Source organism: Helicoverpa armigera, chromosome 14 (genome assembly GCF_030705265.1).
Source record: "Helicoverpa armigera isolate CAAS_96S chromosome 14, ASM3070526v1, whole genome shotgun sequence".
NCBI lineage: Eukaryota > Metazoa > Arthropoda > Insecta > Lepidoptera > Noctuidae > Helicoverpa > Helicoverpa armigera.
The window spans coordinates 1,761,593-1,786,723 of record NC_087133.1 but is presented as its reverse complement, the minus strand read 5'-3'; the positions used below and the strand labels follow the sequence as shown (position 1 = coordinate 1,786,723).

The 25,131-nt window shown below is 42.8% G+C and overlaps 1 protein-coding gene and 1 long non-coding RNA gene across 2 annotated transcripts; both read right to left on the bottom strand.

Moving 5' to 3' along the window:
- Window positions 1–126: 126 nt before the first annotated feature.
- Window positions 127–25,131, bottom strand: LOC110380037 (uncharacterized). The gene is made up of 38 exons (XM_064037921.1): window positions 24,955–25,131; window positions 23,672–24,483; window positions 22,993–23,275; window positions 22,457–22,665; window positions 21,974–22,110; window positions 21,507–21,655; window positions 20,827–21,032; window positions 20,164–20,333; window positions 18,107–18,252; window positions 17,578–17,713; window positions 17,108–17,261; window positions 16,645–16,873; window positions 16,202–16,329; window positions 15,730–15,855; window positions 14,820–14,958; window positions 14,558–14,749; window positions 13,794–13,939; window positions 13,103–13,483; window positions 12,932–13,025; window positions 12,457–12,626; window positions 12,129–12,239; window positions 11,777–11,921; window positions 11,419–11,558; window positions 10,610–10,739; window positions 10,029–10,229; window positions 9,420–9,707; window positions 8,352–8,533; window positions 7,848–7,996; window positions 7,467–7,631; window positions 6,066–6,274; window positions 5,587–5,751; window positions 5,058–5,185; window positions 4,477–4,976; window positions 3,839–3,936; window positions 3,182–3,317; window positions 2,752–2,932; window positions 1,762–1,968; window positions 127–1,381 (listed from the first exon to the last, which is right to left on the bottom strand). Exons 1-38 carry the CDS (start codon window positions 24,985–24,987, stop codon window positions 1,150–1,152), a joined length of 7,407 nt encoding a protein of 2,468 aa, XP_063893991.1. The 5' UTR covers window positions 24,988–25,131; the 3' UTR covers window positions 127–1,149.
- On the bottom strand, window positions 18,634–20,136 carry LOC135117770 (uncharacterized). Its single transcript, XR_010277157.1, has 2 exons — window positions 19,109–20,136; window positions 18,634–19,022 (listed from the first exon to the last, which is right to left on the bottom strand). It is a non-coding gene; the product is annotated as an uncharacterized LOC135117770 (long non-coding RNA).

The window sequence follows — 25,131 nt, the reverse complement described above, 5'->3', positions numbered from 1 at the left end:
TACTAGCCTACAACATTCTTTATTCAGTCCCATTCCACAATTCCTTCACAAATTCGTTTAAAAAATTTACATTTTTGGTAGCCTATAATGTTATACGTATTCTAGGTGGTTCATTATATTTTGTCGTCCTATTTGTTGACTAGCTAAAACATATAACACAAAACAAAACACCACATAAGAGAATTAATATTAACAAGTGGTTAAAATCTGATAAAATTAAACTTATTTGCTATATTAAAATTTCTTTAAATATGATAGGATTCATTCATTTTCCTCTACCAAATAATCAATTTCTGAACTACTCTAGGAATGCTTAGATACTAAAGTTAAATCTACAACTAACGCAGTCTACATATACCTAAGCCAATAAAAAAATCAACATATTTTTTCAGTCAAATGTTTTAGATAAAACTTCACTAGCAGGTATTATAATATCAATCTTACAAAAATATTTCATCCTAAATAATTTGGCAAGTATATAACAGCAAAATAATACTAATTGATTTATTTATATAAGATCTCTTTTTTATAATGCTTCAAAGAAATAGTAAAATAAGGCAAAATTAATAACAATAATGTAACGATGAGAAAATAAAGCCTAACCTTAGCCATTTGGATTAAAACTATCAGTGTTGTAATTATTTAACAAATTGATATATATTCAAGGAAGTTTAATCAGACGCACAGAGGTTTAAAATGTTTAAAAAATATTCCAGAACACAATCGGTTTTATATCGAGATGTCAAGTAATTTCTTTACACATATTGACTGTTTTTCAAAATTAATCTCAATATACCGTCCAATACTCGTAACGTGACTGTCTCACTGTCTCACCCGTAGAATATTGGCACAACAGTAAAATATGACGTCCATTCGTGACGTCACGAGCACTGGACAGTATATTGAGATTAATTTATATAATTTATCAAACACTTACAACATTGGAAGCCATTTCTAATTCCCACTGGAAGTACTTCTCATCCTTGGGCCACAGTCTACAAGCCAAACGGACGAGTTTGTTCAACTGTGGAGTTTCAGCCCAGCTGGTGACGTCATTGTATGCTTATAAAATCGAATGGGAGCTTCTACTATATGTTGTACTCTCAGACCATAAAATTACCTACTATTAATTTTCACACTTACGATTCTTTAAGCACTTACGACATTTGAAGCCATTTCTAATTCACACTGGAAGTACTTCTCATACTTGGGCCACAGTCTACACGCCAAACGGACGAGTTTGTTCAACTGCGGTGTTTCGGCCCAGCTGGTGACGTCATTGTTGGCGCCGAGAGTTGACGCGCATGCGCTCTCGTACACTCGTCGTGTGCTCTCTTCGGGCGTGAGGACGCATAGAGCGTAGCGGCAGAGGATGCGGTGACTGGAATTATGGAAAAATAGTTCTAAAAGGAGTTTGTATACATATGTGTGATTAAAACATGATATTATTATTACGTGGAGAATCCCTTTAATGGTTTTGCTTTACTTTAAAGCATCGTAAGGATACTTTTTTGGAAGATAGTGTTTATCAAATGAAACAATGACTCCCTGTGGGTCGGGCGGGAGTGTCAAGCTTTTATAAACACCAGCTTCTCCATCTAAATCGCGTACTAGGTAAGCATATTACATTACTGCCAAGTTCAAAATTTGTTCAGAAGTTTACTAATGATTAATGAAAAATAAAATTAATGTTGGTCGTGTAGTCCTTCGTATTACAAGACCGCAGTAACTTATAATTTTTTAAGGTCATTGTATACTTACAGTGCAGTAGGCCTATCATGATCAGCATGCATAGTTACAACCCTCAGTATGGACCGCCTTGGCTGCTCCGCCCAGCGCGCCAGCAGCGCCCGCGCCGCCGCGGAATACTCGCGCATAGCGTCCGATTGCTCGGGTTGGGCTGTGTGGGTGACTGCCATGCGGCACGCGTAGCATATCCATACGGCTATTATTGGTTCGTTGTCTGGGCTGCAAGAAAATTTGATGGATGTTTAAAATTGATTTTTATGGAGGTGACTGGGAGATTAGGGGTAAAATGGATAAGTTTATATTTTTCAATGCATATAGAATTTTTAGAATAGTAAATAATTATAAGATTTACTTACAAGTGTATATCAGCACTAAGTACAGCGGCGAGCGTCGCCCTCACAGCGGCGGCTGTGTGCGCGTGTGTGAGTGCACACGCATACGCGGCGTGTACGCGGCCGCGCTGCGCTAGTGTGTGTGTGTCGAGCTACTTACAAGTGTATATCAGCACTAAGTACAGCGGCGAGCGTCGCCCTCACAGCGGCGGCTGTGTGCGCGTGTGAGTGCACGCATACGCGGCGTGTACGCGGCCGCGCTGCGCTAGTGTGTGTCGAGCCACTTACAAGTGTATATCAGCACTAAGCGGCGAGCGTCGCCCTCACAGCGGCGGCTGTGTGCGCGTGTGAGTGCACGCATACGCGGCGTGTACGCGGCCGCGCTGCGCTAGTGTGTGTGTGTCGAGCTACTTACAAGTGTATATCAGCACTAAGTACAGCGGCGAGCGTCGCCCTCACAGCGGCGGCTGTGTGCGCGTGTGTGAGTGCACACGCATACGCGGCGTGTACGCGGCCGCGCTGCGCTAGTGTGTGTGTCGAGCTACTTACAAGTGTATATCAGCACTAATACAGCGGCGAGCGTCGCCCTCACAGCGGCGGCTGTGTGCGCGTGTGTGACGCATACGCGGCGTGTACGCGGCCGCGCTGCGCTAGTGTGTGTCGAGCTACTTACAAGTGTATATCAGCACTAAGTACAGCGGCGAGCGTCGCCCTCACAGCGGCGGCTGTGTGCGCGTGTGTGAGTGCACACGCATACGCGGCGTGTACGCGGCCGCGCTGCGCTAGTGTGTGTGCCTCACGCCACGGACATGAAGCCCAGCGGTGCGATACTTCACGCCAGCCGTATGGTTCTGTAAATAAGACACAAGGAGTAAAGAAATATGAGCGGAGATGCCATACGGCAGGTAGGTCAGGCGCCTTCTTGTATGTCAAACACATAAGGTAGACATGGCCAAAACGATTAGTTACGAGTAAATAAACGAGGCTTTTTACTTAAGAGGGGGATAGTTTTGCGTTTGATTTTTGACTTTTATTAAACTTGCAACATAGTCCTTTTTTATATGCATTCAATGAATTAATGCAATCTCAAGTTATCTTACCATTACACAGCAACAACGCCTTAACAGCTGCTTCAGCAAGAGTGGCAAAATATTCGAAGACGGTAAGCGCCGCTACCGCTGACACGCATGCGCGGACCAGCCGCGTCGGACCGTCTGTTACCCACGTCACCCACACCTGAAAACAAGATTTAAAATTAGGTATTTATTTCCATTAAGTTTAACAGCGCTTTCACACTTTCGGTTTTTTTTTCGCGTAGGAAAACTGAGCGTAACTCGTACGTAATGTGCGCGCGGACATATTACGAGCGGAAAATTCTGTCGCTCAGTTTTGAATGTTATTAATGAAAAAATGTTAATAAAAATGTTATTATACTATTAAGGATTTTTTAGAAAATAAGTAATTAGTTTGTAATTTATATAATTTTGTAATAAATAATAATGTACCTGCCCGAATGGGCCTTAATTATTGTATGCCCAAACGGGCTGATTGTTGTACTGTATGTATATCATTATATCTAACACCTGTAACCAACACAATCAACACAATAAAGATTACTTTACTTTACTTTACTTTGAACATCATCTTTTGCACGGGTCAGTTTGTGTTTGCAGACTCACACGATTCGAGGAAAAAAATAGAGGTGAAAATGTGCTAGTGTGAACACGCTGTAAGTGTAATTTCAGTGAGGTACTTACCGGCAAAGCAGCAGCTGCGGCAGGCTCGATACACATTATGACCACAGCTCGACTGAGTAATTCTTCTATTTCTCCTTGCGTTTCGTCCAAGTATACAGCTGGAAAAAATACATCTGCCGTTGTATTAACCAAAGAAGTTTGTGGCTAGTTTGAAATGTATGGGATTCAGCCTGGGCAGCTCGTTAGCGACGTAGACGGCGGGGGTAATTACACACGGGCGCAAGTGTGTGTGCACACCTGTGTCACTAACAATTTTGTATAATATAATATGTAAGTCTTTAAGTTATATCTCTATGGGCCAATGCAGCCTGAAAATAAAGTTTTTGATTTTAATTTGACTAACGAGCCAGGCTGTAGAAAAGGTAGTACCCGAAGTATGCAGCAGTAAGAAGCGCGCAGGTGCGACAAGATAGTCCGTAGTTTTACGCGGGGTGCTGCTAAACACCAAAGAGAGCGTCACGTGTACATACGTCACATGGCGACAACACGCGACACTTATGCACTGCATTCGCGTCGCGCACGCGGCGCTCGCCGAGCTCATGCGGCCGAAAAACGAGCGCGCCTAATGTGAAGGAGGCCTAAGCCATATTCTAACGGTCAGTCAGTCTCACGCACTGCGCTAGTGACACATAACATACCTAGCTCGGTGACAGCGCCCAGCACGTGCACGGTGTGCGCGGGCACGTGCGCGGCTAGCGTGGGAGCGCACGCGCCGCGCACCCACTGCGACACGCCGCGAGCACGCGCAGCACGACACGTGCCTGTCGAGCGTACTGCGCTAGTGACACATAACATACCTAGCTCGGTGACAGCGCCCAGCACGTGCACGGTGTGCGCGGGCACGTGCGCGGCTAGCGTGGGAGCGCACGCGCCGCGCACCCACTGCGACACGCCGCGAGCACGCGCAGCACGACACGTGCCTGTCGAGCGTACTGCGCTAGTGACACATAACATACCTAGCTCGGTGACAGCGCCCAGCACGTGCACGGTGTGCGCGGGCACGTGCGCGGCTAGCGTGGGAGCGCACGCGCCGCGCACCCACTGCGACACGCCGCGGGCACGCGCTGCACGACACGTGCCTGTCGAGCGTACTGCGCTAGGGTCAGTCACCAGCAGTGAGCATGCTACCAGTATAAGCCTGTTGAACGAACAAAAATACAAAAATTTAAAGATAACATTCTTCCCACACGCGGCAAAATCATCGTTATTAATATGTTACCTGAACTGAGGAAGATCATGATAAGGTACAGCAGGGTTGTGGTGCAGCATGAAGAAACGATCGAGAGCTTCGTCAAGCGCGGGCTCGGGGAGACGGGTCCACGGTAGCTTACACGCCTCGTCTAATATCTGGGGAGAGCAGAGACGATATCAATTGGCTGAGACTGTTGCTGAGTTTGTGGTACAATAAGAGGTGCAACCATGGAAAACAAAATGACCAGCGGAGATTTAATATTGAAGAATATCGTAATAAAGTAGCGTCGCCATAATCGGGGGACGAGTAATGCATTCTTTGGAACCCGCCCATTGTTTTTTTTATCAAATCCCTAATCTTTTAACACAAATCTTTGACAGATGTCTCAAGGAACCTGAACGCCTCATCAATTCACTAGTAACGAATAGTTTTCGATCACGCCCACCATTTAACCTAGAAGAACGCGCCTGGCCAACCCCCTTACGGCATCTCCGCTCATCTTCCCTCCTCTGTGAGTTTTACCGACTTCACGGGACCGAATCCTAGAACTTCATACCTGTTGTGAATGCGGCAGCATGGTGCCAGTGAACAGGTACAGCAACTCGGCGAGGCGTGGTGAGATCTGTGTCGCGTCGCAGCCGCGCAGCAGCGTGTCGGCGAGTGTACCGCGCCAAGTGTTACAGCACCACGTTGTGAGCTCGCGGTCTGTGCTGGTTGACATCTGAACAGACAACAACGAATGTCAGAAGGGCAATGTAACGAAAAGTCGTCAACAAAAACTTTGGGATCTTATGATGTTCTCGGGAAAGCCCTCGTTTTTTTTAAGGTACACCTTCCCATTGTTCTTTTTTGTGTTCCAAGACCAAGGTTATTCCAAAGCAGACAGACGTAAATAACGATTAAGTTTCCGACTTAGTAATACCTAAAAGGTCGCATAAAAAGCTCGGAAGATGATGGTATCTCGTGTATGATCCTGAAAAAATTACATTAGAGAAAATCATCAAAGCGGTCTAATGCTGTATACAATTAACTAACCTGCAAGGCCTGTTGCAAACACTTCCCGTAGAACCACTGGTGTTCACTCCAGGGTAGCTTCGCCAGTTCAGCGAGCATAGCGGACGCTTGCACACGACTCTCCTGCGCGGCGGTTCCCGCTAGACTGGGCGCGGAGACAGAGCCCTGAACGCTCAAGTACGTTTGGACCGACCACTCGAATATCTGTTGTAGGAGGGGCACTTCCGTACCTGAATAATGGTTAAAAGTATAGTAGTTCATTTGGAAAGTTTTTGGAGATAGTAAAATGGAAAAAAATAAATAAATATTTAATGGCAATTGTGAAATAGCGTATTGCATATAAAAAATATATAGGAGATGCTATCGGCAGTGCCTCATGTGCTACATGATTGAACTCAAGAAATATATTTTCTTTGCTGTAACGTTACTTTAAATTGGAATATCAACGTTAACGTCATCATATGTTGTACCACCTATGTTCTATACAAATAGGGGAGACCGGGGCAAAGCCGTATAGCTAAGGGTTTGTGGATGCTGATCAATAATTTTAAAACACAGATGTACTAAATCAACATTTATTTTTAACCAGTCTCATAAAGTACGCAATCACAATATTTTAACTTAGATAATTAAAGCGTAAATTGAAAAGAAATAGCAAAAATAATTCTTCGACGTTTTACGGTTTTGCCCCAGGGCATGGACAAAACCGTATACCGTATGGATTTCGGCACCACGGCATTTGAGCAGCTTTGAAGTACCCCAAAGTCCCATCAAACACAGCTTGAACACCTTCTTTCATGTTTTCCGCGACCCACGATTGTCTATTAGTCGTCCTTTTATAATCACGAGGCATCGTGGCATCTGTCTTGAAAAATAAAAGGTTAATACACTTAAGTACATCCGGGTCAAAATCGTACATGTACGATTTTACCCCATACAATTTTGACCCATACCATTGTATGTATAAATACGTTACTCACTACTACATTCGTAATTGATTTCACCGGTACAAATGTACTGAATTACATCAAAATATACACACTTTTAACATGACTATTAGTTACTTACCTATTGTACACGTAAATTTGACGATTGGCACTTCTTATTGCACAAAAATTACATAAAAACCACTAAAAAACAATAAAATAAAATATTTAAAAAACGCGCGTGCCTGTCGGGACAAGTGTTTGTTGGCAAATAGCTGTGATTGGTTGACACCGCTGAGCTGCAGTGGCGCGGAAAATTTGAATTATTAACAGAAATACATACGCTATACGGTTTTGCCCGGGTATACGGTTTTGGACAGGTCTCCCCTACATGTTTCTTTCTCGCATCACCAACAATGATTATATAACATGAGTGTGCTTTTAACACTGTACTTTATTATATTGCAATTTAACCTATATAAGAGGTGTAACTTACCAGGACAATCCAACATGACCTGATGCACGTTATCGACGAAGTGCCTCAGCATAGGCGTGTACTGCTCGTGGTCGCCGGTGGAGGGCAACAGCGGGGGCGCGGCGGGGTGCGGGGAGATCCACGGCCCCCACGACTCCTGCAGCGTCGCCCATGCGTACCATGCCACTGGGGGCAGAACGGATATGTGAGACGATACTGTGCTGAATATTTAAAGTCGAGATTGAGATTGCATGGCCGTAATTTTTAATGTGTATGATTTGATGACGATGGATTCTTCAGTTTTTTTATTTACAAGGAGTAAGGTATTGTTTTTTTTTAACTTGGTCTTTTTTTTTGCGCGCCTCCCACCATGCACGCCCAGCTTGTGACGTCACTACATACCTCTCTCCGGCTCATAGCTGAGTGCTCTGGCGGCTGCGACTGCTGCTCGCTGCAGCGCGTGCAGCAGGCGCGCGACGTGCGGCGCGTGCGCGGCGTGCGACGTGCCGCGCGCGCCATGCCCGTGCGCGCCTCCCACCATGCACGCCCAGCTTGTGACGTCACTACATACCTCTCTCCGGCTCATAGCTGAGTGCTCTGGCGGCTGCGACTGCTGCTCGCTGCAGCGCGTGCAGCAGGCGCGCGACGCGGCGCGTGCGCGGCGTGCGACGTGCCGCGCGCGCCCGACATGCCCGCGCGCCTCCCACCATGCACGCCCAGCTTGTGACGTCACTACATACCTCTCTCCGGCTCATAGCTGAGTGCTCTGGCGGCTGCGACTGCTGCTCGCTGCAGCGCGTGCAGCAGGCGCGCGACGTGCGGCGCGTGCGCGGCGTGCGACGTGCCGCGCGCGCCCGACATGCCCGTGCGCGCCTCCCACCATGCACGCCCAGCTTGTGACGTCACTACATACCTCTCTCCGGCTCATAGCTGAGTGCTCTGGCGGCTGCGACTGCTGCTCGCTGCAGCGCGTGCAGCAGGCGCGCGACGTGCGGCGCGTGCGCGGCGTGCGACGTGCCGCGCGCGCCCGACATGCCCGTGCGCGCCTCCCACCATGACACGCCCACAGACCGGATCACGTGCCCAAGCTTTGCAGAACATTAAAACGGAAATTATATTGAGACAGTCAGTTTTAGTTTAGGGCCAAAATTGAGCAAAGCATCTCTCTGGTAAATATTAACAAGTACCTAAGGCCACAAATTCGAGACGGCGCGGGGCGTGAACGGAGCGTTTGAGAGTACAGCGGGACGTCGCGTCGAGCGTGCACGCTACTATTTTCATTAGAGCGTGCGTGGTCGCGAGGCGTTCAAGATCGTTGACCAATCGGAGGCCAGCATTCAAAAACAAATGCCAAAGAACGTCAAGCTTACTTGGGAGCTTACAAGGCTGCACGCCCCGTCGTTCCGAATTTGGATCCTATTATTTAATTTAACTGCGACCGTACCAAATATACATCAAGATAATTCACTCCTTTCTGCGCTATGCACTCCTAGTATATTTTCTCTTTCGAACTAACTCCTAAAACGCAAGGGGTTTATTTACATAGCTTTTTACAATATCGTAATCTTATATATAAAAATGAATTGATGTTCGTTAGTCTCACTAAAACTCGAGAATGGCTGGACCGATTTGGCTTATTTTAGTTTTAAAATGTTTGTAGAGGTCCAGGGAAGGTTTAAACGATACGAAGTTCGTGGGGTCAGCTAGTTATAAATATATATACAACATACAATTAACTTATTACCTAATATATACACTTACTATATAAAAAAAAATGTTTAAAAAATTGCATCAAAAAACTCCTCATCGTTGCCTACCGGGAGTGTACCCAAGAGGCTGGCAGCACTAACTCCTTACTATGAATCTATGAGCTTCTGGTACATCATACCACGCTTGTACAGCACTTGCACTTGTCCTCACCCACTCTCTTTCGAAATACCATATTGCCATGAACTCATAGTACCTACTTCTTACCTGATCGAAGGGCACTCCAGCGGCTTTTATTTCAACAGCCCGAACCACATGCGTCCAATGTGCAGGGGGCAGCTTATTATTGATAGCCGCGGTCACACATCTCACTATATGAGCACATAGCTCCCTCGAGTCCACCAGCACTGCGCTATGCACTCCTAGTAGTTCGACTAACATGGTGTGTTCGGGTGCTGGGGAAGGACCCCAGCGTTGGACGGCGTGGATTAAGGCTTCAAGCATGTCTCGGCGTTGGGTCGCTTCTGCGGTTTCTGACCAGCGAGTCATTTCGAACTGGGGAAAAATACACGTACATGTTTTTAACCGACATTCCAAAAAGTCTTCTATTTAAAAGTCAATGATGGCCGTCTACGCAAAAGTGAAGCTTTTCGTGTAAACAGTCAAATTGTAACACGGTTCTTATAAGCTTTGCCTTTGTACTTGATTTATATTGTTGTCATAAACTGTTAAATAAACTGAGAAAGTTAAATAAACTGTTAAATAAGCTAAGAAATGTAAAATTAATTGACACACAGGACTTCAGAAGGAACATAAGTAGCTTTAAACACGGCACAAATATCCGTTCTCTATATCTGCACGTTCCCAATGACTCACCTTAGACAAATAACTGAACACAGCATGCGAAGGCAGGCTAGAAGCCAACAAGGCCGTGTACACCTTATGCCAATCCCCGGGCGCCAATCTTCGCGGCGCCAACAGAGAGCCGCATAGTGTTTGCTGCAGCGCGGTGCTGGCGCGCTTACCCCATGTCGAGAGCAGGTCGGCGGAGAGACGCCCGTCGTGGCATATCCAACGCTAAGATAGTGGTAGGAAAATACAACATGAGCGTTATTTTCTTATTACAGGCCAGCTGTATACACCTGTCGGCGGACAAAATATAACCACACATGTGTAGCAGACTTGGTGATAGTGTAAATTCCCAAAAGTGAGAGAATTTTTCAATTCGGTGCAATGGTTTCGGAGCGAACAAATAATGCGGAAAAAAATAATTTGCAATCAGTTTAGTGGCTGAAGAGATGATCTTCTACATCAATAAAATCGACATTTCAAAATACATAGTTTTGATTAAATTCAATATTTCAAATTCCTAATGCAATAAAAGTTGCTAGTAAATAAATGATTATCACCCAGAAACAGCAACACAAGTTCTACAAGAAACTAACACAACATCTCACCTCAGCGAGATCAGTAGTGAGCGCAGTAAGCAAGGTGGCTGCGGGTGCGCAGGCGCCGGTAGCGGGGGCGCCGGCGCAGCGCCACGCGCGCTCCACTACGCGAACTCCCGCCTCACTGCTGCATGTGCGTCTGTATATGATAGAAGTATGTATAAAGAAAATATTTCTTCGTAATTGCAATGTTGGGAGCTTGTTGCTGGATGACTTTTGTAGCCGTGAATCCGCTTAACCATTTCAGAGATCTAGCAAAATCAAAAACGTTACCCCAGCAAAATCTCGAATAACTTCGCAACCGAAGAAAGAACAAATACAAAATATGGCACAACATTTACTTTATCTAGACAACTAATTTTATAGGTAATATTAATTTAAATATTCCCATTAGAAAGAAAAAGGTCTGGCTGGGGTAACGTTACGCCAGCAGGAAATGTTTTTGTGAAATAATTAAATAACTATAAGCGCAACAAATTTAAAAATGTGCGCAACAATTACAGAAGCCGCACAACTAATTATCTATAAGATTAAAATTACCATTTTCGACAACATCTGGCCTGGGTAACGCACACAGTTTTCAGAGATGTGAGGTTTTGATATTGGATTAAAATATGGTCTTTAAAAAGTTGTGCATTTCATTAAAATAATGGTTTTAAAAAAACAGTTATACCTATTGGCCGGTAAAAAGTATACACGCGGCACATGGTTCATTTTATATACCTAGCGATATGTCTGTTCTCCTTGATGCCGCGCTCAGCGTCCACTGAGATGCACCACTCTTGTTCCTGTATATACTCATACAATATGTCATATACCTCGCGATAGTATGTAGCGCGGCGGCAGTCTTAGCGGCGTGTGGTCTAGCGCGAGCCAGTCGCCGCAGTGACACGCGAGCGCTGTGTCTGTTCTCCTTGATGCCGCGCTCAGCGTCCACTGAGATGCACCACTCTTGTTCCTGAATAAATAAATATGCTTCACTATTGTCAAGTTTCATCAAAACGTTCATTAGATAGCGCAGTTTTTGCGCAATATACAGATATATTTATGGTCCAAATATACTGTCAAATTATCGCATTACCTAATTAAAAGTTTAATTTTCTACATAAATTATTGTTAGCACAATAATTGCTCAACCAAAAACATCACTCAAATATACTCCAAACAGATACATACCGGTATATAAATAGTGATGGGCTTGCACTTGTTAGCGCAACTCTTGCGCACGGGCGGCAATGCGCGACGCACGCGCAGTACGCTCACTAACTCCCACAGTTTGCTGTCTAGAGCTGATACGCGGGACACTTCTGTACACCAATCGCTGGGTTTACAAGGGAAATATAAATTAATTTATAAATATAAATCCCATAGCATAATAGTCACATTTTCATGCTTTCGTAAGAATAAAACGAGTTCTTTCAATTTTGTCAAGCAGTTACCTCCTACACGTCATTATGTCATCGATATAAAAATATTAAGCGATAAATATGTTTTTTTTTTTTTTTAATTTAAAACACGATGAACTTACTGTGCAAGCCTCTCGATGTCTTTCAAGTGTTTATCGACAAGCGATAACAGTGTTCGCGCGTCTCTGAAGTCGACGTCTTCTAGAGGTGACTTTATCAGTGTTCGTTTTCGTCTGAAAATATAATTTGTCTGTTTAAATCGCTACATATTTCTGTAGTCAATTCTGTGGATTATCTTTTTTAATCTAAAGAAGAAACTAAAGAATGCCAATTGCGAAACATTAAATTAGCGGACAGTCGTCAGATTGTATTGCTAGTGTAAAGCATATCTAAAGAAAAAAAAACACCACAGACTAAAATTTAATGTACAACAGAATATTAAAACCTTACCTTCTCCTGGAGTGGTCCTTAATCTTCAGGATATTATCAACAGCGATATGGAAGGGTGTCTGCGGGGGCGAGTTGTCAGGCGGCGGTGGTACACTCGGTAGGGGAAAGCTTTCCACTTCTATTGATGGAAGAGGACGCGGCACAGCTCGTTTCCATGCTGCTTCTAGAGCCTATTAAAATTATTTTTTAAAAGATTTGATTCATAAACAAATGCATTTTTTCGTTCTTGTTTCATAAGTGATTGTAAAGGAATAAATAAAATAAAGAAATGTCATTAAAGTATGATAAAACTTATTCTGAGAGTTGACATTATATTGAAAGTCTCCATAATCATTCGGGTTTTAAGACAAAGACAGCATATCTCAGAAAGTACTAGAATAATTATAAACTTAATTATATTCTTACTAAAAAAAAACCTATATTTGTAAACTTTCACATAGGTTAAGATATAGAAATCGTGTTTTATGCAACTTACGTGTTCCGGTATGTATCTTGCGATATCAGCAAAATGAGGTGGCGCTCGCACTTTTTCTCCTTCTTCCAGCCAGGACAGGTATTCATTCAACATTCTGAAAGTCACAATATACTTTAATACAAAACAATTTAAATTACACATAGGTATATAAAATCAATCGGTTAGACTTACTTTTCGGCAGCAGCATGATATGTAATCAAACTGAATATATTCCTCTTTGCCTCAATCGCCTCCCTATTCGGACTAGCTTCCTTATCGCTTCGGCTATCATCGGCATCGTCATCACTATCGCTCGAACCACTCGATTCTCCGGTCAAATCGATTATCGATAACGCCGGTAGAAGACTGTCATCGGTGTCAGCCGGACTTGCTCGTTCTGCTCGTTGAATCGATTGAGTTTCTCCGGTATCGATAGATTTGTGCTCGTTTTTAAGTGTCTCGCCTTCGTTGTGATGGTAAGTTATCGTGTCTAGTAGTCGTTTTTTGATTTGAGATAGCGTTCGGGACTTCTTCATTCCGCTGAAGAATAAAGGTCCTATTGCGGGGACCGGCCTGGTGGAAGCAAATTCCAAATTTAAACTTAGGTACTCTAACAAAAAAAATGCAACACTGTTTGAAGGAGCGGGTCTTTTGGACAAGAACTGGCAAGTTCTTCATACATAACCGTTCATTGCAAATAGGAGTGTTCACATAGGTTTTGTCATCCAAATTACAGTACAAGAGTGGTTGTATAAAAAATTTTCTACTTCAATGCCATGATATTTTCAGAATTACGATAGTCTCTATTTATTTTCTCCTTTCTGTATATGGTGTCTGTTGGGTCGGTTAAATAAAATAATAAATAAATAAAATAATAATGTACCCATATTCAGGTGGTGTCTGCAAGTACAGATGCATGAGCAGTCTCCACAGCGTGAGGTGTGACGGATGGGCGACGGGAGCGACGAGCGCTGCGTTCGCCGTGCGGTATATTACCAACTCTTCTGCGGCCATAGATGCACCTATTTTCTGTAGACAATAGTTCAAATGTTCATGGCAATGTGCGCACATTGAGATGGTATGGATTCAAACTTTGGGAGTAGATATTGAGACTTATGTCGTTCAAATACGACATAAATTCCAATGTTTTGATTGACGCCGTGGCATCGGGCCGCGGTATGTGACGTCACGCGCTCGCTGTCCGAGTACCCCTTCTTCCATCCGCTGGTGGTCTTGCGCTACTTCCAGACCCGGGAGACCTCGGGCGGCTGCGCGCGAATCATCATTTCCCGAAACTTTTTCCCAGCTATGTTGGGGTCGGCTGCGCGCGAATGTAGAAACTAAACTAGTCGCGCGAGGCCGCCAACGGCGAGGCTGCCGGCCGCTGCCATTTAAGTGTGACTCGTCCCTAAGTTTTAGCGCAAGTGATTGGGTCTCTCGCCTCGGGCGCCGCGTGCCACGCTCGCAGTAAGCACTCGCTGTGTAACGTGCTGACGTACCTGCAGCGCGTTGTCAACGTGTATCTTGTGTGCCTGTGCGCGCTGCTGGTGTAGCGCGCTCAGTAGCCGCGCGTACAGCGCAGAGCGAGCCTCCCGCGCCGCGTGCCACGCTCGCAGTAAGCACTCGCTGTGTAACGTGCTGACGTACCTGCAGCGCGTTGTCAACGTGTATCTTGTGTGCCTGTGCGCGCTGCTGGTGTAGCGCGCTCAGTAGCCGCGCGTACAGCGCAGAGCGAGCCTCCCGCGCCGCGTGCCACGCTCGCAGTAAGCACTCGCATAGTAGAGGAGCAGAAGCTGCGTTACGTACAGCGTGATCTATGTGCTCTTTTGCGTTTTCTTCCTGTACAAAGTGGACATTATTACAGCAATTTTATCAAGGAACAAATAAAAGGAGGTAATGTATCGCGTACCTGCAGCAGTGAGTTAGCATAGGCGTCGAGATGCGGCCACAGGCGCGTGGCGACTGCGGCGGCGTCGGCAAGCGCGCATGCGCCCGGGAGACGCGTGCGCCATAACGCCGCCAGCCACGCGCACAGTGCGCTACCTGATCTGCGCGCACACGGTACGAACGTTAAGCCTGACTCCAATCTTGAAAGTGAAGGGACGGTGGAAGCGTGGAAGATGTGAGGGCAATGCAGAACCGTCGGCGTAGTGATTGTATCGTCGAGATATTTGTTTTTATTCGCGAATGACATTTCTCAACAACGACGACATAAATTAGATTGACAACATTTCGACCCGTGACAACAATAAATCCAGTCGAGGCAGAGGGCTTAATGTCATCGAACGGATAAAAAACTTACAATAGAACGATGCGATGTCGAGTATAAGAGTTTTATTTTTTATTTATTTATTTAGTACACTATGGAGAACTTACATAGCTGTACAAACAAAACAACAAAAACTAAACAATAAAAGGAAGACATAGTCGACAGAGAGCCAATTAAAAGTCCTCGCTTATAATAACAGCCTAGCAATAACGTGATCACACATCAGTGCAACGTTTTTAGAGATAATAATATAAAAAAACAATAGCATTTTTAAAGAGAAAAAAAAAATGAGTAGGTAGATCTAAATTTCAAAATAATAAACTAAATCTGGGATACTAAACTAAACTACTTGAAGAACTTAAGGCTCAACGACCTTCTGGCTGCCGCCACACTTGTTGAGAAAGGATCCAAATCATGCTGCTTGCAAATCATAGTGAAGTGCCTGCTCGCACGCACAACATAACTGTTTTGCCTATAATTCGTGTATGAGTGGGGTACATATATGGGAGAAAGAGATGCTAAGGAGGAAGGGATGGTGATGTGTACTCACACGTTGGCACATTGCGCCAATAGTAGTCGCAACAGCAGATCGGCGCCCGCCTCGCCGCCGCGACCAAGCGCGCGCTGCATCAGCGACGGACCCGAGTTCAGCAGTGTGCTGAACACCTCGTTAAACCTAAGGAAAATAAACGTCCCAGTTCCCGTTTATGTGTAGTCTTAAATTAGGTTTCAAGATCTTATACTATCTTAAATGTTATAGCGGTCTACCGAAACGTCTATACGCAATCACTCAAATCAAAAATCTTCAATACCGCGAAACAGAAAGAACGACTGGAAATGCCTTTTAACCTGTACAGTACGTGAACCAGTGTCCAAAGATTCACACATAAAAAAATATATTCTACATTCCAAAACAGACAACATTTGCGATTCGACGCGAGAGTGGCGTCGGCCAAAACATCTCAACGGCACTTCCACATGTTCTTTCTCTTCCCTGTTCAAACCAACACAAAGTAACTAACTTGGGTGTAAATGCGACGGACTCCGGCGAGTGCGCCATGACCAGCATGACTCCAGACAGGCACTGCACAGCATCCCGCGGTCGAGCGGCCGCCAGCTTGACCAGCCCTGACACGCCTTCTGAACATATCTGCCACATAATAGTGAGTTTTACTTGATGGGCTTGGAGAAGAGAAGTTATCATCAACATTTTTTGTCTTTGAGAAAAGTGGAGAAACGATACAATTTTACTTGTTCCAAATATGCTTTCAAAAAAGGTCCTGATGTAAGATCAAAACTGTGGTATGCGATAACGTCAACAATTTTGTAATCTATTTTAAACACACAAAAACATAGCAAACGTTTATCTTTTTTTTTTTTAATCAAATACCCAAGTTGGACATATAACAGGAAACAAGAAAAGAAAAACAGTATTTAAAAAAAAAAAAAAAACACAAAAACTTACCACAGGTATACAATGCCCCCAGGAAGAGGACAAGATGGCAAACGCTATACTGAACAAGTCCCCCGGTTGTTCTCCCGGCGGGGGTGCGTCGAGAGACATCCCCCAGCACGTGCGGTGCACGCGCAGGCGACGGAGCACGCTCCAGCACCACTCGGGGGGTGTGGGTAAGGGGTGTACGTATGTACATAGCCAGGCACCGATCGATAGTTGGACTTCTAGAGGAAGACCGCTGGTGGGAATAGATGATATCGTGGTTAGTTTACAAGTTTTTAAGACAAGTAAACTTGAAAATAAAAGGAAAACATAAAATTAATTACTCATAAAGGATTTAAGTTTAACCGACAACAGTTCGTACAGTAGCAGTGTCTAACAGTGAAAGTACCTCCACGGTATTCGGACGCCATTTGTTCTCGTTGAGTGTCTTTACGGTTGTCGGGTTTCTACTATATAATATATAACTTACACATGCGGAGTATAATCCAACTCCAGCAGCAGATGCTGGAGCAACACTTGACAGCGCCGCGACCAGTCCTCCAACAGTGACAGTATCTCCATGCTGTTCGGATGCCATTTGTGCACATTCAGCGTCTTCACACACGAGGGGTCTAGGGTTTCCACTGTAGAGCAAATTATTGTTACAGTAAGTAATGCGTCCAAATACATTTCATCATCATCAGCCTTTTACCGTTGCACTGCTGGGCACAAGCCGCTTCTTATACAGAGAAGGATTGAGCGTCAATCCCCCGTTTGCTCAATGTGGGTTGGTAAATACTGTTTAGGTAGGCTTTAACATTTAATATAAAAAATGGCCACCAGCACTGTAATTCCCACCAGCAAACATCATCACACCTTTATAGAAAAATGTCTACATCTTCTACAAGTCCCAATATCAAAACTTACTCAAATTCATGTAACCAAAAAGGTATAACTCACCAATATTCAAATCAGCGACTATATGCAGCGCGATGACGTGTAAGTACGCGTGAGCGGCCAGCAGTCGCGGCACGCACTCCCGCGCCGCCACGTCGCACTGGCCCTTGCATGATACTGACTTGCGTTTTAGACCAGTCTAATAAATAGAAATCAATTATTATTATTATTTTAACCTATAATGTCCTACTGCTGGGCAAAGGCATCCCCATCTCGCTTCCACACTTTCCTATCCTTCGACCGAGTCCACCAGTCTCAACGATAGGCGTCTAGACCGTCAAGCCATCTCAAAGAATCTAACATTATTTTGTACAGATGGTAATCACTCGAATCAGTCGTTGGATGGCCATCATACTGAGACTTCTCATACTCACTTCGAGCGTTAGCAGTAGTTTTTTTGGCTGATTTTGTATTTTTGACCGTTACATACTTGAAGAATAAAGAAGTTATAAAGTCGGTTTGGGCATTTTTGAATAGAAAAAAAACAGAAATACCATTGGTTTCGCATAAAGATAAAGAGTTAGAATGTTACCTGCAACAAAAACTCCAACACAATCCTAGCCAGCTCGTGATCGTCCGCGCGGTCGATGGCGGCCTGCGACACGATGCGTATGCGCGTCTCACATGGTAACACTGGCAGCTCTAGTGAGAGCAGCTCTAGTTGTTTCGGAGATTTGTCTGTTGGTAGAGACGGATTGGTTGTTAGTTTCTTCATAGATGTTTTTTTAACATACGAATAGATAACCTCCTCCTTTTTGGAAAGTTGGTTGAATATGGCAACTGTAATAGATAATCATCTGCCAAGCTTTTTCCGTATTATGGCTTCTAGTCGGATGCAGCTAAATTCCAGTATGCCACGTGAGTATGAAAATGTAAAAGATACCATGGATAAAACGGGTGATAGATGACGGCTGTTGATTGTTTTTTGTTGCAGGACAATTTCAATGTGATTTGTGATCAAGAATGCTAAAGGGAAGTCGAAGAAATTCATTGCACTTCGTCATCCCAGCATATTTAGCCACTCATCCATTCCATTTGGTAGAACATAGAGCACTGACATGTTTAATTTTAAGAGCGCTATTACAAAATCGAATTGCTCAGTTGTAGGTAAATTAGACGATAGCCGGCAGCACTTGCGCATGTGTGCGTCTAGTGAAATACGCAACGCACACCTGCGGACCGCCACGCGGCACAAACAAACTTGAGACTTTGCCACTTTTTTCCGAAATAATTTATTGTTTTTATAGTTTATGAAATATTATTTGTACCGATGAATTTTATAACCTAGAATAGCTCGATTGAGTTACAATAAACAAGTAATCGTTTACAATGTTTAAATTATTTAATCGACAACCAAACTTTTCACCATGTTTATCAATTATAAGTAATTGATTTATAAAAAAACTAAAATCTATAATTCGTCTTCCATGTATTGTATCTTCATTTTCCTGCAACAATGAAAACTAGGAATGTAGATAGTTTATTAAAACAAATATGTCACGTATACCTTTTGCGGGTGACAAAAAATACTTACCATATTATTTGTACTGGTATTCAATTGAGTCTGATAGTCTGAATTAAATATGCTTTCATTATCCTGCAAGAATCAAAGAAGTCCAATTACATTATTATGCAACAGCGAAACTAACGACGATGACATTTACGTACATATTTCTTTATAACCAACATCAAAAAAAGAGAACCCAATCTATAACATTTTCGAATTAGAATATCATGGCCTAATACTTATGTACATATATTACATTTCAATCAGATCATTATAACTAATAAATAAAATAAAACTCACTAGTATCAAAACGTGTTAGATGCGTAGGTTGCGCTATATTTTTCGAACTCCGGCGAGTTTACGCGGCGCAACAGCGAGCGATACGTCCCTCCTCGGTAAGCGCCTGGCGCTGACTAAAGTTGAACACCGCGCGTCACAAGATTTATATTGATTTTTGCATTGCAAACAAAAATTATTTTAAAATATTGTTTTACTTTTAAATAGACCAATTTTTTTTTTCAAGCTTTATAACAATACCACCTTAATTATTAAATGTTTTTTATTTGAATTTGGATTATACTTTCATAGATAAAAAATATAGTTTCGTACGGAAAATTGTCAGTAACTCTCAGTTTTATAGAATTATTTTTGGTGTAATACTGTATGAATTGTAATAAATTGATTTAAGCACTTCCAAGTACAAGATATAGTTGTATCTTGAACATTTTTATAAATGGTTAAATTGCTATATCCTCGGAGTACCGAAGCATCAAAAGATACCCAAAAGCAACATTTTATGAAACATCCTTTGCAGAGACAAAGATTTTACTGATGTACGTGGACAAATTAAAATATTTATTTAATACACTTTCAAGATAAATGATCAAACTTTCTGAATCTTATTTTTGTTTTTTTATTGTGACTATATCCAAAGCATCAAAACTCGTATAAAACGTTTAAATTCGCGAAAATTTGTGATAGCCCTCTTAAGACTTTTCTGTATACCTATGCTCACAAATAAATGCATTGAATTGAATTGAATTTAACAAATAACACATTAAAAATAAAACTATATAACATACCATGGAAACCAAGAATAATAGAGATGCAGTAGTCCTTAGCCGTGTTATCAGCGAGTAACGTGGCGGGCAACTTGTCCAACTCCTGCGCATCGAACAGAGTGACGCCCGCTGAGAACACTGCTTCGAGTTCTGCTGTTATTTGGTCTTCTAGTTCTCTGATGTATGATGATCTAGAAGACATAAAAATTAAGTTTAAATAATTCAGGGGAGGAGTACATAGCGGTAGTAAATAACTGATATAGAAGTAGCACATAAAAGAGTACATATGAAGACCTCATAGGAAGAGCACATTAGGGAGTTCATAAGTACTTATGGGGAGTATGTAGGTGTGGTACATAAGAGAGAACAGAGGGGTAGTACATAAAGGAGTATAATGTAAATAGGGAGCACGTAAGAGTTTATAGTGATGATGATGATGATTAGAGTTTATTGGGAGATTACATAAAGGAATACTTAAAAATAAAAATAGCTAAATGTGAAGTAGCTAGTTAAAATGAACGTTCTGGAAGTTACATTAAGTTAGCCTATTATGGCAGCTCTACCATTGTTTTCAAGAAATAGGGCACAGTCTAGTGAAAGGGTCTCTGCCAAAACTGTATGTAATTTTTTTTTACGAATAAAATGCTTATTTTCTTATTTGATCACTACACCATAGTAACGTACCTAGATATCAAATGCAAGCAAGCGAGCGCATGCATGACCCTCGCCGCCAGCTCCCTGAGCACTTTATGCAGCCGCGCGTACGTCGCGTGCGCGAGCCTTGCGCGTAGCAGCGCGTGCAGCAGCGCGCGCGTGCCGCAGGAGGCCTTGAGCACGCCGCGCCCGCGGGAGTTGTCGCCCCACTCGTGAGCACGCGCGTGGCGGATGTCCTGGAGGGAGAATTGCCTAGTGATTTGAATGGTTTCACGTGCTTTGCTAAATAAACAAATATATAGTTAACGTGCACATTGACAAGGCACACTATACCTACTGAATTTCACATTTTCATCAAAGCTTGCGACTCAACATGTCATTTTCCTTGCTTATATTTATTTTTCTTTCAAAAAGTAGATCCATCAAACTCACAAAGAATAACACTTTTTGTTAACGAAACAAAAGATGTTTTTTCTAAGTTCTCTTAAACTAAGTTTTGAACTTTAATTATATTTTTCGTGAAACAAGTACTAAGAAATATTTTGTGCCAACAAAAAAATGGAAACTATAATGCAAACCCTCCTATTAAACCAAGTTTAAACGCATATACGCATATTCCTTTAGCGATAAGAGATTCTTTTAGCATTGTTTTACGATCAATTTAAACGGATAACGGATTGGTTTTTAAAAATAACAAATAGATTACTTACAGAATGAGTAAACAGCACGATCCTGGCACACAGGTCCCTTAGCGGGAATGCTGTAAACAGTGCGAGCAGATCACGCTCTCGCAGGGTACCATCACTGACCGCGCCACCGCCACCCTGAGCGTCCAATTCCTCCCATACTTCAGAACATTCTGAAAGGTTTATTGGAGAATAAACTACATAATATGAATATGGTTGGAAGAAAGGAGTCATCAAGTTAGGATTTGCCCTTTGGAAGAGGGGGAAAATATAGTGTAATTAGACAAATAAGTATGGAAGAAAATACATGCGTCAAACGTCAATATAATTGGTATTATACTAGGCGAATTTTAATTATGAATATTGATATAGTGTGTATTGATTTTTCAAATCTAATAATCATTCCCAAAACCAGAAAGGGAACGTAAACATATAACTCTAATGTCAATTACAATGTAATTAAACTACGCCAAGTTCGTTAGTAGGCTTACCTTCGACGCACTCCTGCGCAGCATCAGGGCGGGTGCGTGCAAGCAACAGCTCGAGCAACGCTAACAGCCGCCACGGCGACGCCGCGTCCACTGAAGCGTGCACGACTAACGACGCCCATTGTACTGAGCGGGACTGTCTGCAATATATAGGTACTTCATTTAGTGAAGTGAGGATGGAAACAGTGTGGCATACTCTTAAAACTGTAATTCCGTAAATGGAAGTGACACTCTATATTTGGATGGGGCTTAGAATAGACAATAACACAATATTCACAAGAGCTTAGTAGTGGCCCCGAGTGGTTTAGCTGCGGGATTGTTCGAAAGAGATACTGCGGGCCTGGTTCACAAAGGGCACCGGAAGAAATAAAGGTGGGATTAACGCAGTAAAACTCTGACAGTCACTCCCGCTGCACCCACAGCGGGAGGGTGTGTGTCATGATATCCGACCTCAAAAAAAAGGCCTTAGTATTAAAGGTAGCTCACCTGAACAGCTGATGCATGAGGAACAGCAGCTGCCTCAGGTCGCGGTTGTCGAGTAGCGCGGCCGACAGCGCGGCGGCCCAGCGCTGCAGCGCGCTGGCCAGGGACTCCGGCGCGTTGTCGCTCAGACGTAGCGCTTGGAGTACCAGGGCTAGGGCTTCGCGAATCACGTTCTTATTGCTTTGGACTGTCTCGGATATTAGCTCTTCTATCTGAAAATAACAATGGAGATTTTGGGCACTTTTGATTCAGGAAATGTTTCTAAATTTTACCAAACAGGGCCAGTAGGAACTGCAAGATTAAGGATCATAGGACATAATAATACAACAGTAACTGGAACATTTGATATCACAGTTTTGATCGTCCCACCCCCAATGGTCCTTTAAATTGGACAACAACATTACTCGACATGATCAAATTACATAATCGCTTTTCGGCTCAATCTCATATCATATCAAATCAAATTTAATCCATTATTTCTGCCAAAGAAAGAGTTTATTTTTTAAACTATAGAAGGCCTGATTTCCTAAACGAGTTACCTGACAATGCGCCAACAACGCAGCGTGCTGATGATGGCAATACGAATCCTGTACATCACGCAGCAAACTCTCCAGCTTCAACTTAGCAATTGGCAACCTCTCTTTCACCATTTCAGCATGCTCATAACTTGCCCTCAAGTCTACATTCAAACCACAGGCACATTGTTCTGATAAGTTCACGTGACGTTTCTCTATCTTCCATAAGGTGCTTCTGCGTTTCTCTTCTTCGGTGAAGCCGCGGGCGAGAGCTAGGCGTTCGCGCTCTACTGCTATTAATGATGATCTGTGTTAGAAAAGGTTATAACCTGATCAGTGTGTGGTTTGTTCATGCGGGGACTTCATAATGGTGTACATATAGCTTGTACATAGATAGGGGTAATACCTAAGAGAGTATATAAGGAGAGTAATAAGAGAGTATAAAAAGGTAGTATATAGGGGACAAACTACCTACTAGGGGGGAATACACATAGGAACAGTATATTTTAGAGGACACATAGAAAGGAATCATATAAGGGAAAATCTAAAAATAGGAAATAAGTGTGACATAGCAAGTTACTGTCATCATCAAGTTATCTTGGAAATATTGTCAACATGCTCCTGTGAAAAAGTACCTCTGATATGCCTCTTTCTTTCAATGAAAAGGAGTGAAAACATTGACTTTTAACTATAAGGAACAAACCTGAATGTAGACAACAAATCAACCAATGGATGCTCAGGTCCACTCAAAGGCCCTGCTTCCACTAACTCCTCTTCCCTTTCACTCATAGCCCTGACTTCTTCCATCTCCCTTCCTGCACATAGCTTTATAGCATCTTCTAGAGGCATACATTTTACTTTGGGCCTGTTTTCTATAACTACTTCTTCATACGGTGCTGTTTCAGGTACCTCATCAAAGCAGGGTGCTGATGGCATCACATCTTCCCCAACATACTCAAAAGGAGCCTCTTTTACTACTGCTTCAGGAGACAAATAAGCATTTGGATTAACTAATTCATCTTCTCTGGCTTCTGTTATTGTTTCTGCCTGTTCTCTTGGTATTACCATCCTTTCTAATTTTCTGCTCAATTCTTTGTAACTCCCTTCTCTGTTTAATGGTAATGAAACTCCTTGTGCAGTTGATTCTTGACTTATTTCTTTTGTCTGTGGTGCTTCTCTGATATGTACACTATGCTCAACCTTGGAGCTGGATTGAGTTATACTTGTAATACTTTCTTGACTAACTACAGTAAATTGAGTAACTATTTGTTCCTTAGTAGTCTCTTCCACATGTTGTCCAGTATCTTCAACTATTTCTATACTTATATTACTAGTTTCAGCCTCTTCAGTTACTTGAGGAACGTTGGCATCTGATTCTGTTGCTTGCACATTTTCAAAGGATTCATTAGCGCTAGCACTTTCAGCGATGTGCTCAAACTCCTCAAGTACTGGAGGTTGTATGGTTACCGGAGACAGTTCTCTGTTGGCACTGCTTTTTTCTTTAGATTTCTTTTTCTGAAAAAGAGAGTAAAGCAAATGGGTAACTTGTGTATTTTAAAATGGTCAACATATGTAGCTATGCATATGATCTCCTAGACATTATCTTAATCTATAAGAATTTTAACATAGAAGCTGTTAATTAAAATAGTAATATTTGTTCTTAATTCTCTGGTAAACTTCAAATGCAAAATTTATATTGCTATTTTGAACAGTCTCAGTAAGTCAGTCAACAAATCATGTTAAACGGATATTTGAAAACAGAAGGGGTCGCCAGATCATAATATGTACAAAGAACTGGCGCTTTATGAGAAAAATATGTGTTATCACAACTAACTACAATACCTTTGTTCATAAATAAACGAATATTTAATACGACATGGTTCTACGGCTGAATTTATCGCAAACGATAGGTATTGCATGCTAATCGGAATGTTTTGCTGCGCAAATTAAGACAATGGAAAGTGTTTCAAACATAAATGTTTTTACCTCTCTTCGCTTTTCCTTTACCATTGTAGCCATGGTTGCTGGCTATGTTCACTATGGCAGGTTAATAATCAAACAATTCAATTCTTACTCCTAACGTTTTTATTTACGCTCATGTTTTTCCCCAAAAACCAAAACAATGTGAATAAGAGCAAAAAAACACCTCACAGCTGACAACAG

Coding starts and splice junctions, on each gene's coding strand:
- LOC110380037 (XM_064037921.1), bottom strand. CDS start 24,987: ATGGCTACAATGGTAAAGGAAAAGCGAAGAGAG. Junction 11,559..11,776: donor CCATCACTATTTATATACCG/GTATGTATCTGT, acceptor TTATTTATTCAG/GAACAAGAGTGGTGCATCTC. Junction 7,632..7,847: donor CAGCTATGAGCCGGAGAGAG/GTATGTAGTGAC, acceptor TTCTGCCCCCAG/TGGCATGGTACGCATGGGCG.